The 13,218-nt window shown below is 51.7% G+C and overlaps 1 protein-coding gene across 10 annotated transcripts in view; it reads right to left on the bottom strand.

Moving 5' to 3' along the window:
* The window catches only part of MAPT (microtubule associated protein tau), a 45,427-nt gene that overhangs the window by 6,416 nt on the left and 25,793 nt on the right, over positions 1–13,218 (bottom strand). For 6 of the 10 annotated variants that reach the window (XM_065897947.1, XM_065897945.1, XM_065897940.1 and 3 more), the window contains 2 exons: positions 3,816–3,908; positions 36–117 (listed from right to left, as the gene is read on the bottom strand). In XM_065897947.1, the coding sequence (XP_065754019.1) occupies positions 36–117; positions 3,816–3,908 (175 nt within the window). The remainder of the gene's footprint in view (positions 1–35; positions 118–3,815; positions 3,909–13,218) is intronic. The other 4 variants (XM_065897949.1, XM_065897948.1, XM_065897943.1 and 1 more) reach the window with 1 other exon arrangement.

Raw genomic sequence — 13,218 nt, forward strand, 5'->3', positions numbered from 1 at the left:
CCGCCCCGTCCTTGCCTTCTGCAAGGGCTGGCTACCTGGCTTATGATGGATGTTGCCTAATGAGCCACACTTGGAGGTCACCTTGCTCAGATCCACTGGTTTGTAGACTATTTGCACCTGCAGGAGAGAGAATGAGAGGGACAGTGAAATAGGATTATTTTATTGGGGGCATAACGCAATGAAAAGCAGCTAAGTCCAGGCCCTGCTCGGTGTTTTCCTGTCTGCCACGAGGAAAACACCCTAGTCGGGCGGGAAAATGTGTTGGAATTCTGCCAACCTTGCCCCAGGGGAGCTGGGTCTTCACAAAACAAATGGAGTGGGCTTCAATTCCACAGGACAAGGACCCTCAGGGAAAAACAGGGCTACTTCCCCATTGTGCAGGGCCTACACCTTTGGTTTAGCAAACACTTACACACGAGATAAAGTTATTCTCTTTCCTGACATGAAATCCACAGATCACGTTCAGTGAAAACAGAAAGAAAGAAGGGATCAATATGAGCTGTTTGTGCAGCATTTGAAAAATCTTGGGAAAGCAAGAGAGCCATATCTGCTGGGCCTCTGAGAGCGGAGGGCGGTGTGGGGCTGTTAGCAGCATTCCTCCCAGGAGAAGCTTCACAAACCCAGCAGCCCACAACAGAGCAGTGATGGCCAACGAGAGGGCCCCAGAGCAGTCCTACAACCCAGTAAGAGCACCAGCTGTCCCCCGCAACCCCCCCCACACCCCGCCCCAGGGCACACAGTGTCCTGGACATTTCGGTTCTTTACAGAAAGGAGCAAAGCAACACCAGCAGGGTGGGCAGGCGGCACAGCAGAAATCGCAAGTTTAGTGTCTCAGGCAGGTTCAGCAGATGCACAGGGGAGGCATAAGGGCCTCAGGGCTCAGAGCCGGCCTGAGGGTCCGGCACGTGGCCAGGCCACACAGCCACCGCCCCCCCCCCCCGCCCCCTGCTGATCTCAGCGCCCCGGAGGGGAAACCCACGGGGACCCAGCATTAGCAGAGGGGTCTCCTAGAGGAAGCCTCTACAAAGCCATGGCTGTGAGGGGTCCCTGATGGTCCCTGGGTGACACTTCCCTCATGTAAGGTCACCTGAGGGTACAGGAGGCCCGTTGCCGTGGAACCAGTCGGCCCCTGCTCCCTGCCCTGGAGTCACCCAGGAGAGAGACGGCCTCGTGCCTGAGAACGGGGTTAACAGGGACATCAGAAAAAAAGGAGTTTTTACTTAGGTCTAAATCATCTGGGACAATCCCAAATTACGCTAATCAAAATCATGCTGGCGTCTGCCGATTACTGATGGAGTTGATTCAGGCTGACAGGTGGACGTGGCCTGTGTGCGTGGGTGCGTGGGTGCACGGAGGGAGGTGTGGAGAGCCCACACCTGTGGGCGTTGGTGAGTTAACATGGATTCTGAGCATGATGGGAAGGGGTGGGGCAGGGCTATGGGAACTCCCCCTTCCTTCCCTTTATGAGGGAGATGAAAGTCAAGGCTCCTGTGTACAGGCTTCCTTCTCTTCCCTTCAGCCTGGATGCAGTAACCAGTGGGGGAGAAGGGAGGGTGGAGCTGTGAAGAAGGGAGAGCCTGGATTGGCAGGGAGGGGAAAGGAATGGGGAGGGTAAAGGAATGGGGAGGGGAAAGGAATGGGGGAGAGGAAGGAATGGGGAGGGAAAGGAATGGGGAGGGAAAGGAATGGGGAGGGAAAGGAATGGGGAGGGAAAAGGGAGGGGAAAGGAATGGGGGAGGGGGAAGGAATGGGGAGGGAAAGGAATGGGGGGAGGGAAAGGAATGGGGGAAGGGAAAGGAATGGGGAGGGAGAGGGGAGGGGAGGGGAAAGGAATGGAGGGAAGGGAGAGGAGGGGAAAGGAATGGGGGAGGGGAGGGAGAGGGGGTCAGGCAGACTGGAGGCCAGGGAGGGGGAGGGAGGAAGCCAGGCTCTGGAGTGCATCCCAGAGCCGGCCAGGAGGCAGGGAGAATCCCTAGGAGAAGCAACAAAGCCTGCCTGCTGGGGAGTCACCTCCCCAGCTGAGGAGAAGAGGGGCAGGGAGCAAACAGAGGCAGAGCCCAGGCCAAGGGTCCACTGTCCCCAAAACGCCCGAGGCTGACATTGTGCTGGGGCTTGTCACCCCCCAACCTTTCACCAGGAGAAGAGCTCTCTGTGGCGGCTCCTACTGCAGGGGCCACAGGCCACGGACCGCGCTCGGGGCCAGCCCGGGCCATCCTGTGGCACTCTGCCATGGTCACAGGCTCGGCCACCAGCTGGCAGAGTGCAGGGGGAGGGGAGGTGCCCCTGAGGAAGTCCCCTGATGTCCTGGGCACCGCCAGCCGCAGAGGGAATGTACCCCCTGCCCCCACCTTCCGCCTGAAGGAGCGGGGCGCTGACTGCAGCCACTGGACCCCACCCCTCGGCCCCAGCAGCACAAGCTCCCACCAGCTGACCAGACACACCAGACGCGAGTTAAACCGGAAAGCACATGTCTTTCCTTCTCTGGCCAGAGCCTGCCGTCTGCAGGGAAGCCAGAGAGCCCGAGTCAAAGCTAAAACAGCAATGTCACTGGGAGCCCACGATCACAGCCTGGGGTGGTCCCCAGCCCTTCTCTTGGCGGAAGACGAGGTGGCAGTGGGACAGGAGAGCAGGGACCGGGGGCACAGCGGAGATACTGAGCAGACACTGGTGAGGAAGCGTGAGTGAAGCGCCATGCAGCAGCCTCGTCAGTGGCAGAGCCAGGACCGGCGCTCAGGGCAGGAGGCAGCAGCGCATTGCAAGAATAAACCCCCAGGTCTGGACGCAGATATGCGGGCCCAGGCTGGGCACTTTCTGGAGAGAGAGGGAGGTCTCTCCCACTGTCACACCGGCACTGCCAGCCAGAGGCCAGATGCCTGCTCTCAGAAACCATCCTCCTCCCCACGGGTGGACCTCAAAGGGTCTCGAACATCCCGTTCCCCGACGTGTTTATAAACATTTGCCTACAGCTGACCAAGAAGGCTGGGGGAGCGAGGGAGGCCGCGGAGAAGGGGGGCCGAGCCTCAGGTTGCCGAGTTTGCCCCCATTTGTCTGTGAACTTGGAGGATAACAGCAGAGCCGGCCAAGTGGGCAGGCGAGAATGAGGATGCCAGGCCCAAATCTCAGGGACACATCCGCTGGGGATGCAGGGAGTCCGCAGGGACACCTGGAGGAGGCCAGATCTAAAAGGGCTCAAAGCAGCGTTTCTGTCCGCCCTCGGCTGCGGGCAGGTCCCTGGTGCATTTCTGTTGGGCTCTTTCGCATCTGGAGCTTCTGCCGGGGGTGGAGCTGTTTTCAAACAGGAGCCGAGAGGCTTAAGAATCAGCTCATCCCTCGCAAATGCAGAAGTCAAAGGCGAGCAGAGCCCGGCCTCTGCTTGCTCTGACGTAGGATGGTAAAGACCTTTGTGTCGGCTCGTCAGAACAAGCGGGCCAGCTGTCCCCAGTGGAGCCCCTTAAAGTGAACCTGACCAGGTGACGGAGCAGTCAGGTGCTGCCACCTTCAGCCCAAACTCAAACGAGCTGTGGGGCTCCCAGCGAGCGGGGGTGAAGATGGGGCTTATGCTGTGAGGACCCAGCCACCAGGAACAGGTCGGAGAGAGGACCAGTCACTTTCCCCGTTCCACCCATGCAGCTCTGGGGCGCCCCTCCCGGAACGGTAGGCACGGGTGTGGGGAGCCTGAGCTACATTTACCTGGGGACCCGGATAGACTCCGAGCCTGAGAATGGTTTATTCTATGCAATATGCAAGTACAAACTCATGCCACTTCTCAAACCCGGAACCGCAGCTCGGCGCAGGGATCGTGTGACAGTACTCACACTGCCGCCTCCTGGCACGTGTTTGATATTATCCTTTGAGCCACACTTGGACTGGACGTTGCTAAGATCCAGCTTCTTATTAATTATCTGCACCTTTGACAGCCAGAAAAAAGGATGAGTGACACACCACACTCAGATGCACCTGCCCCGCACAAACATGTCTGGCTGCAGGCCGGGGAGAGGAGGACAGGGCTCACTCACACCTCCCGGGAAGCATTCCAGAGCTGTGAGTGGCTGGAGGTGGACCCCACCTTACAGCACTGGGTTTACAAAACGGATCCGTCAGGAGGCAGCTCTTCCCTTTACGTGAGGATTGCGTTATGGAGGCCCCCTCAGAGAGCACCTTGGAGGCCTAAAACTCGGAGGCGAGTGTCCACCGGGTTGGGATGGAGCAAAATGTACTCAGTGACATTATTAAATGAATAAATAAAAGCCCCAACTGTGGCCTCATTCATACACCTACCAGACCCCTGTGAACATTCACCGAGACCTTTAGGTGGCTGTCCTCAAGTCTGTTAGGTACTGGAATCACCCGCAGACATATTTTTTAAATGCCAGACCTCACTCCTGACCTTAGAATCTCAGTCTTTGTGCTTAGGAAAAGCACCCCTGGTGCCTGGTTCAGAGGCATGGCTAGGTTCAAGAATCACAGACTTCATGGGGAGGACACAGGTGGTTTTATGGAGAAGATAAATCTGGACTCCCTTCCATGGGAGGCCTTGGCCTCCTGGAAGGCAGGGTAAGTGCCTGCCCTTCACCATCGGCTCCCCTTCATCCACAAACCACCAGACGCTCAGAGGGAACAGGGCGATGTTCCCAGGTGACCCTCCCTAACTTTTCCTGGGCGGGTGTTGTCCAGATGGTAGAGATCCCACTGTATCTCTGCGAGGCTTCTCCTTCTCCAGGCACCAGGGAAAGGGTGTGGGGCTATCCACATTCCAGGGGGAAATGATTTTTACCCAATTTGTCTGTGCATTTCATAGACAGACAACCACGGTGCAGAGAAGGGGAGCTGAGAAACTCTGCGTTTTGTCTGCCAGAGCAGGGATCGCATCCTCGCCGGGTGTCCTCCATCAGGAGTGCTGTATTTGGAACCAGTGGGCCTTAGTTTCTATTAATCCCAGGTATAGATAACTGCCAACTGAAGTTTCCAACCAGCACTGCCCTCTGAAATTCCGGAAATGGCACCAAGACCTCAGCTGCTGCCGGGTGGGGGCCACTGCCCCTGAGGCCCGGGGGCAGCCTTTAGGGCAGTTGTAGCTGGGGGATCAGAGCTGGGGCCTGGTTCATCTAGGGTGAAGGGCCCCAAATCTGACCCAAGAGCCAGAGCCGGCCATCAAGGGGTCCACAGGTCCTCAGCCAAAGGAGGAAATAAGGACATGATAGCAAAATTTGTCCGTCCTACTTTTTGGTTTTAAAAATGGCCTTTCCTCCAATAAAATTTAAAAAATAAAATGGCCTTTCCTTTATTACATTATTAATTATTAAATTACATTGATAGGAGATATTATTTTTAGATGTCCTTAACCTGGCAAAATTTAAAATATAGTCATCTTCTCTTGGACCCCCATCTCTGTTTTTTTCCTTAATTTCACTGCTCTGAATTGAAAAAACCTGGGAAGCACACATCTAACCCATCGCTTTGTTTTCTTTTATGTTCCTTTAAAGTAAAAAGCTATGCCTTGGGCGCAGCGGTGGCGCAGCGGTTGAGAGTCTGTCTGCCTGCCGATGCAGGGAACACGGGTTCGTGCCCCGGTCCGGGAAGATCCCACACGCCGCGGAGCGGCTGGGCCCGTGAGCCATGGCCGCTGAGCCTGCGCGTCCGGAGCCTGTGCTCCGCAATGGGAGAGGCCACAACAGTGAGAGGCCCGCGTACCACAAAAAACAGAAAGAAAGCTATGCCTTTTTTCATCATAAAAAAGTAACAGGACATCACGATTTTGAAAAACAGAGGTTCCAGAAAGAGGAGAAAACGTTTTCTTGCTAGCACAGCCGCTGTTGCATTTTCTTGAATTCTCTTCAATTCTCATATATAAAAATAAAACTACCATCTCAGACATATAAACGGCAGTAATTATTGTGTACCTACTATTGTATATCTTCCTTTACCAAGTGTTTGCCACGTTCTACAGTCATCAGAAGCACTAATTTTAAAAAGATGTCAGATTCCGTTTCCTGTTACCTGTGCTATCAGATATTTATACTGATTCCATTTTAAAGAATACAGTCTCATCACGAACATCGCTCTGCAAGGAGTTTCTCCCATTCTGTGGGTTATTTTCATAGCACAGAGCGCCAGAAGTACAATTTCTGGGCCAAAGTTACAAACACTCTGAAAACTCTCCACACAGCTCTCCAAATGGCTTTCTAAAAGGGCCAGATTAATTTCCCCTGTGAGCACTGTTGAGAAAGTCAGTTTCAGTTGCTGCCAGCACTGTGCATTAAAAGAAATTGTTTTTCTTATTTCTTTGATTAAAATAAGTGGATCTGTGTTATTGGCTTATTATGCATTTCTTTGATTATTATTAAAATTGTTCCTTTGTCCTTTTTTCTGCTAGTAGTTGTATTTTTTTTTTCTAACATACAAACGTTGACATTTTTATATACTTCCTTTGTAACATTTCTTCCTTTGTAACTTCCCTGGTTTTTAAATGTAAAAACCGTCCCTCATTTAGAGGCTGGATAAATACCTAATTCCACGTCACCCTTCTCACCTGCCATTCCCCCCCCCCGGTCCCGCCCCCAACCTTCCTGATGAAGAGGCCATTTAAAGCCCAGAGAAGTTCAGTGACTTTCTCAAGTCAGTGGCAGAATCCACACAGGAATCCAGATCTGGGTGTTCTGTGGCCACGGCTACCTACGTAACAACCATATTTTACCGGAGCTGTTCTCAAGCCTGTTGTCTCATAAACCAAATAAAAACAACACTCTCTCAAGGTGAACAGTGACGTCTCTCCTGCCATATAGGAGACAGCGTGGCAACACCTCAGCCCAGGCTTGAGCTGGGACGAAGAGGTAGAACAGGTTTTCTCACCCTGCTTTGTAGGCAGTTGCTGTCAACCTCTGCACAATATCCTTGAATCATTTCATCCCACCCTCAAATTTTAAGGAGTCCCACATGAACTCCTGCTTTGGGGATCATTTTTTATTGATAACTTTCCATTGGATAAGTCCCAGAAGCAGACTTTCCAGCTTTCGTAAGAGAACTGGAGTTTAGAATTAGAAAACACACACCAACACACAAAATAATAAAACAAGAAGATTGAAAAGACAATGGTAAAAGAACGGGAGGTCATCAGGACTGACAATGATAAGACTGATCATTACATTTAACTCTGAGCTTCCTGGAAGCCAAGGCAAAAAGCGAAAACATGTTGGGTTACATAACTCTCTTATCTGACGAAGAAAACTTACACGTTTTTCAAGGAGGATTGCCTTATTTTCTGTATTAATCCTTACAAGGACATCAAAAAACTCAAGGGCCATTAAGCAATAACAAGATGTGCAACATACACAGAAATGTTTTCTCTGTGCATCTTTTTCTTGTTCCAATCCCACAAAAAAGGCAACGAGCTTTTGTGGGATTTGGCAGGAGACATAAGGATATTTACAAAGCAGACCTGAATTACTGTTAATTGTCAAATTAAGTCAACACCCTTTTCAGAATGGTAGATTTACAGAAAGGAGAAAAACGGGCAATGGTTTATATTATGAAATTGGAATCCTGAAACTTAATTTCTCAACTAGAGTAAATGTATGATACTGAGCCTCAGCTCTGGGCAGACACTGAAAATAGCCAAAGGAAAAAAACAATGTTTTGGAAGCTCCAAATTTTGATCCCGGGGACTCCCAGTCAAGGGATAAATTCCTGTGGTCAGGGTTCGACCCTGGAGGAGAGGCTGGGGTGGTGTGAGCCTGGGAGCGGGTCCACTTTGGTTTAATCCATTTCCTAGAGAACCCCAAATGGTTCCAAACCCTCATCAGACCTTGTTCTGGTTCTTTTTGGGCTCAGCTTTCTTGATGTGCTCCAGATCGCCCAGCCCTCACCACTCCCACCTCAGCAGCTTCCAGGCTGGCCCAGTGTCCTTGGGTCACCCCTGGTGAGGCCCGTCTCGAGCACTGCCTGGCGCTGGGCCTGGCTTGGCCTCGCTAGGGTCAACAGGCCCAGTGCTGAGGATTGGGGGCTGGGATGCTCTGGTGGGAATTTAACCTGGGGTGGGCACTGGACGCCCACAGCAAGCCTCCTCTTCAAGTCCAAGGTGGTCAGCCTGAGAACTGACACAGGAGATCAAGTAATAGGGGAGTCACCTTTAGAACTATTTATACTGTTCCTTTAAACAGTGACTGCCCCAAGATTCTTTATAATGATGGGATTTACACAAGATTCTTTTCCAGAAACACAGATGTTGTGTATAGGGAGAGATGCCCAGAGGGTCTCAGAGTTACAAGGCTATCCCAGAGGAGGCTCTCAGCCTGGCTCTGCACAGGACAAGCAAACTATCCTACGTACAGACTCACTTTATTTACTCCACATAAATGTTCTACATGTGTACTTTTAAAAATGAGACAAAGTTTCAACAGATGCAACCAATTTTTGAAACAGTTCTCCAGAATGGAGACAGACGCAGCGTGCCATCGCCATCTTGTGGCCACATGGAATATTGCAGCCCAAGGCTTTCCAAGCCTGGCAGCTTTGGTAGGTTTCTGTCCTGCCTGGGGCCTTCGCATTCCAGCTACTGCCTTGGACATCCTCGGAGGAAGTGACTTTAGCTCCATCTGCTCAAAGCCAACCAGACCACCCCCCATGCTCTGGTCATGACTCTGCATGTCCCTTCTCACCTCGGCAGCCACAGGGATACCCCCAGTTCTCCTTACCTGGCAGCCTCAGCCCCATATGAGCTCCTTCTCTCTCACGATGGAAGGTACCTGGGACCTCTGTGCTCTCCTCTGACCACACAGAGACGCTGCTGAGGTTGGTGCTGCCATCACCTGGGCTGGGCCCAGACCTGCCCTCTTATTCACCTCCCCCTCCGTGACTCACTGACAGTCAGGCCAAAGGCTCTGCGGCAGGTGCTCTCCACTACTCTCTTTCTTCTCCATCCTATCCTGTCCTGTCGGGGCAAACACAGAGCTGGTTCACAGCAGACCCAGCAGGGACCTCCCTCTATCAGCTGTTAAATCTCCAAAGCTCTCGCGTAAACGAACAAAACTCCACCCTAACCCACGCCCTTCTGCTACCCCAGCTGGTACCAGTTTTAGCTTTATTTTGCTTTTGCTCTGAGTATCTCCAGGTGCAGTTTCCCACTATTCTCTCTTCTGTGTCTCCAGCACTCTACGTGGGGGACTTTCCTTTCAAAGACCCAATGACGGTCCCAAACAAGGGTCTGTCCTATCTTCTCTGACTTGATAACAACTGATATTGTGGGTGACACTCCACAACACAGGTGACTCTCAGTATGGTGACCCTTGAGGGTGCAGGTAACCCCCTCAGTGTGGGTGACAACAGTACAGGCGACCCTCAGTATGGGGGACCCTCACTGGTGCAGGCTGCTCCCTCCTGCATATGCTTCCCTGGCCAACCTCTCCTCTTGCCCTTTTTTATATGCTCATGTGTCTCTCTCTCCTGCCTGGGCCTGGGGGCAGAAACTCTCACAGCACAGGGCCTGGCGCTCAGAGGTGCCGCAGAAACGTTGGATCAATGAATAAAGGAAAGAGAGAAGGAACCAGCTTTTGGTGCTATTGTTATGTTCTGTTTTCTAATTTATTTCTGCTCTTATCTTTGTTTCTGTATTCTTATTCTTTTCTTGTATTCTTTTTTTCCCTCCAATAAGGGAATATATGCTGCAATCGTTAAGTTTTTAAAATAATAAAAGCATTTAAAATTATGAATTCCTTCTAAGTACAATTTGGGGGCATCACCACATAATTTATGGCATTTGTTATCAAGGCACTTGGAAAAGGCATCTTCATTTCCAAACTGAATGAGCAGTGACAAAGGAAAGGTTTTTAATTCCCAGGCATTTGTGGTCATATTGGTGATATGCACACAGTGAAGTTCTGCTGTACCACAATGCAATTTCTGCTTCTCTATATTTATAGGTGTTTTTCTTTAGGGACTAAATAGATTGTTGACATAATATCTGGACTCTTAACAGATAAACCCTTGGCCCTACAGTTTAATTCCTGATATTTGTTCATTTTCCCCTTTCAATTACATGGACTTTCTTTGTCCTTTTATCTTTTTACTTTACTAATATCTACTGTGACACCTCCAGTCACAACTGTGTTTCTATCCATTTTTTTCTTTTTTAAAATATTGATTGATGTGGACCATTTTAAAAATCTTTACTGAATTTGTTACAATATGGCTTCTGTTTTATGCTTTGGCTGTGAGGCATGCGGGATCTTAGCTCCCCACGGGGTCTCAGCCTGGGCTGCATACTGGGAACCCCTAGGGAGGCCCTCTCAAGATTCTCACGGGCCAGGGAGAGGCTTTGGCACTAGGATTTTTTTTTTTTTTTTTTTTTTTTTTTGCGGTACGTGGGCCTCTCACTGTTGTGGCCTCTCCCGTTGCGGAGCACAGGCTCCGGACGCGCAGGCTCAGCGGCCATGGCTCACGGGCCCAGCCGCTCCGCGGCATGTGGGATCTTCCCGGACCGGGGCACGGATCCGTGTCCCCTGCATCAGCAGGCGGACTCACAACCACTGCGCCACCAGGGAAGCCCTGGCACTAGGATTTTTAAAAGAATCCTCCTCCTTCCCTGCCCCAGGTGATTCTCCTTTGCAGTCACAAGAGAACTGCTACTCCTTCCTTCCCTCCCCACCTTTGGTGGATCCAGCTGGTTCTGTTAAAGTGGCCAGGTGATCATCTGCATTTTCCTTTAAAAGTAATTTCGTTTTGGACTCTTCAAGCAATATATGTTCACTGTAGCAAATCATGAAAACAGAGAAATGTACAAAGCAGAAAACAGATGTTTTACATTTTTTTCCAACCAGTGATCTGTTGCGGTTTTCAGTCTCTGCAGGTTTACAAACATGACCATCTCCTGCTTCTCCTTCTTCCACGTGTCCTCTGTTTCGGGAGTTGAGTTATCCTTCAGACCCTTGGAGCATTCGTTGTCCCTTTTGTAGCCGAATAAACAGTGATTGAGCACTTACTGTATTGTATGTTGGGCTGAATGAGAGGCCACGGGGACCCAAAGATCTCACGGGACCTTGAGGGACCTTCAGTCTAGTAATTTTATTTTATTATTTATTTATTTATTTGGTTGCACTGGGTCTTAGTTGCAGCAGGCAGGCTCCTTAGTTGCAGCTTGTGGGCTCTTTAGTTGTGGCTTGCCAGCTCCTTAGTTGCGGCTCACGGGCTCCTTAGTTGCAGCACGTGGGCTCCTTAGTTGTGGCACGTGAACTCAGTTGTGGCATGCATGTGAGATCTAGTTCCCCGACCAGGGATCGAATCCCGGCCCCCTGAATTGGGAGCGCGGAGTCTTATCCACTGTGCCACCAGGGAAGTCCCAGTCTAGTCATTTTAAAAGGCCTTCTGTGTGGATCCCAGGTGCCTTCTTTTTTCCTTTTCTTGTCGTTTTTCCTGGAGATTAATGTGTTGAACTTTGTTATGGGTCAGGTTTTCTTTGTTTCACACAATTTTCTAGGTTTTCCATGGAATTTAAGGGGAAGCTGTTACCTCCCCTTCTGCCATTTCCTCACATCTCCTCCCCCAAAAGCCCCAAGAAAAGTCACTTTTCTTCTTTAACCTTCAGTTGCCATGGACACACGTCTGCGCCCCAGCGCGGTGCGGCCATAACCTGGGGGCACCCTCCCCATTTCCGCCCTGAGCATCAAGTCGCTGGCCCTCGGGGCCAGCGGCTCAGGTGCGAGGCGTGGGTTCCTCCCTGTCAGCCCTGTCACTGCTGCTCTCAGCGGAGTTACCAGAACGGGGCCAAATGGGCTGGGGCAGCCCGTGGGTGTTTGCAGGTGTGTGACAGAGCCCCGCAGGCTGGGAGGCACTGACAGTCATGGTTTCCCTCTTGCCGTGATGAGCACGCTGGTCACAGCCCCACAATCTTCTCAGTGGTGCAGAATTGGCCGTGTGGGGCTTTGTTTTTCATTTTTCAAAACAGGCAAATGCTCTGTGCTATGAAAACAGGGCACACACAGGACATCCACAGCGTTGGGGGAGGGGTGCGAACGCCAGTGGGAAACATCCCATCACCTCGGAAACCCTCTCCTTGGGGGTCCCTCTGCCCCCAGAGCCTCACAGAGGGGTCAACTTCAAGCCAGCGCCCCAGCCAGCTGCACCAGAGCCCCTTCTGGAAGGAGACAGGCATCTTTACGAAGCACAGCAAACACTGCAGGAAGGTAAACACGGCTCAGGCCCAGCACTGTGGCCCAAAGACCAGTGCGATGAGACCCCGAGAGGCACCCAGACCTCCCCACTGGGCAGGACCGCTCGGGTCCCAAGGATGGGAAAGGCCAGCAGGGGTCCCTGAGGCTCCACGGGAAGCAAAGTGCACGGTTTCAGGCAATGGCACCAACATGGACCAAAGGTGCTCCGAGACACCCTCCCTCCACGGTGACCCAGGCCCCAGACAACAGTGATTAATAAAATCAAGAGTGCGGAGGCCCCAGCTGGGGGTCCCGACTGAAAGGGAAACATTGGCCCCTGCCCACCAGGAGGCTCGCTGCCCCAAAAACGGCCCAGCCTGGAAGGCCCAACACAAGAGCTGGGTCTTGGTCCTCCAATCCCTTTCCCGCCTCCCTTCTTCCTTCTCTGTTCCCCACCCTGTGCTCGTGGGGGAGGACTGCTATTGTCTGAATTGTGTCCCCCAAAATCCACACGCTGAAGTCCCATCTCCCAGCACCTCCAAATGGGACTGTATTTGGAACAGGGTCTCTAAAGAGCTCATTAAGTTAAAATGAGCTCATTAGGGTGGGCCCTAATCCAATATGACTGGTGTCCTTATAGGAAGGGGGGACTGGGACACAGCGACACCCAGAGATGGACCACGTGAGGCCATGGGGAGAAGGCGGCACCTACAAGCCAAGGAGAGACGAAGACACGACCCCCGCCGACACCTCGATCTTGGACTTCCGGCCTCCAGAGCTATGAGGCGTTACATTTCTGTTGTATAAGCCGCCCAGGCCATGGTATTTCGTATGTCAGCCCTAGGAAACTCATACAACGGGGGATGGGGTCAAGAAGAGGAGGAAGACGGTCCAGGCCGTCCCCATTTCTCTCCACCTCTGACCCTTGGAAGCTCATTTTCTTCAACTTTGGGAGACCCAGAAATGTCATGAGCACCTGTTCGTCCCTGAGAGAATCAGTTGTTCAAAACAGAATCACGAATTTCTCCAGAATTGGGACCTAAACAAATGTCCAACCAACACCAGAGACACACCCACC

This window comes from Phocoena phocoena, chromosome 19, assembly GCF_963924675.1.
Source record: "Phocoena phocoena chromosome 19, mPhoPho1.1, whole genome shotgun sequence".
Lineage (NCBI taxonomy): Eukaryota > Metazoa > Chordata > Mammalia > Artiodactyla > Phocoenidae > Phocoena > Phocoena phocoena.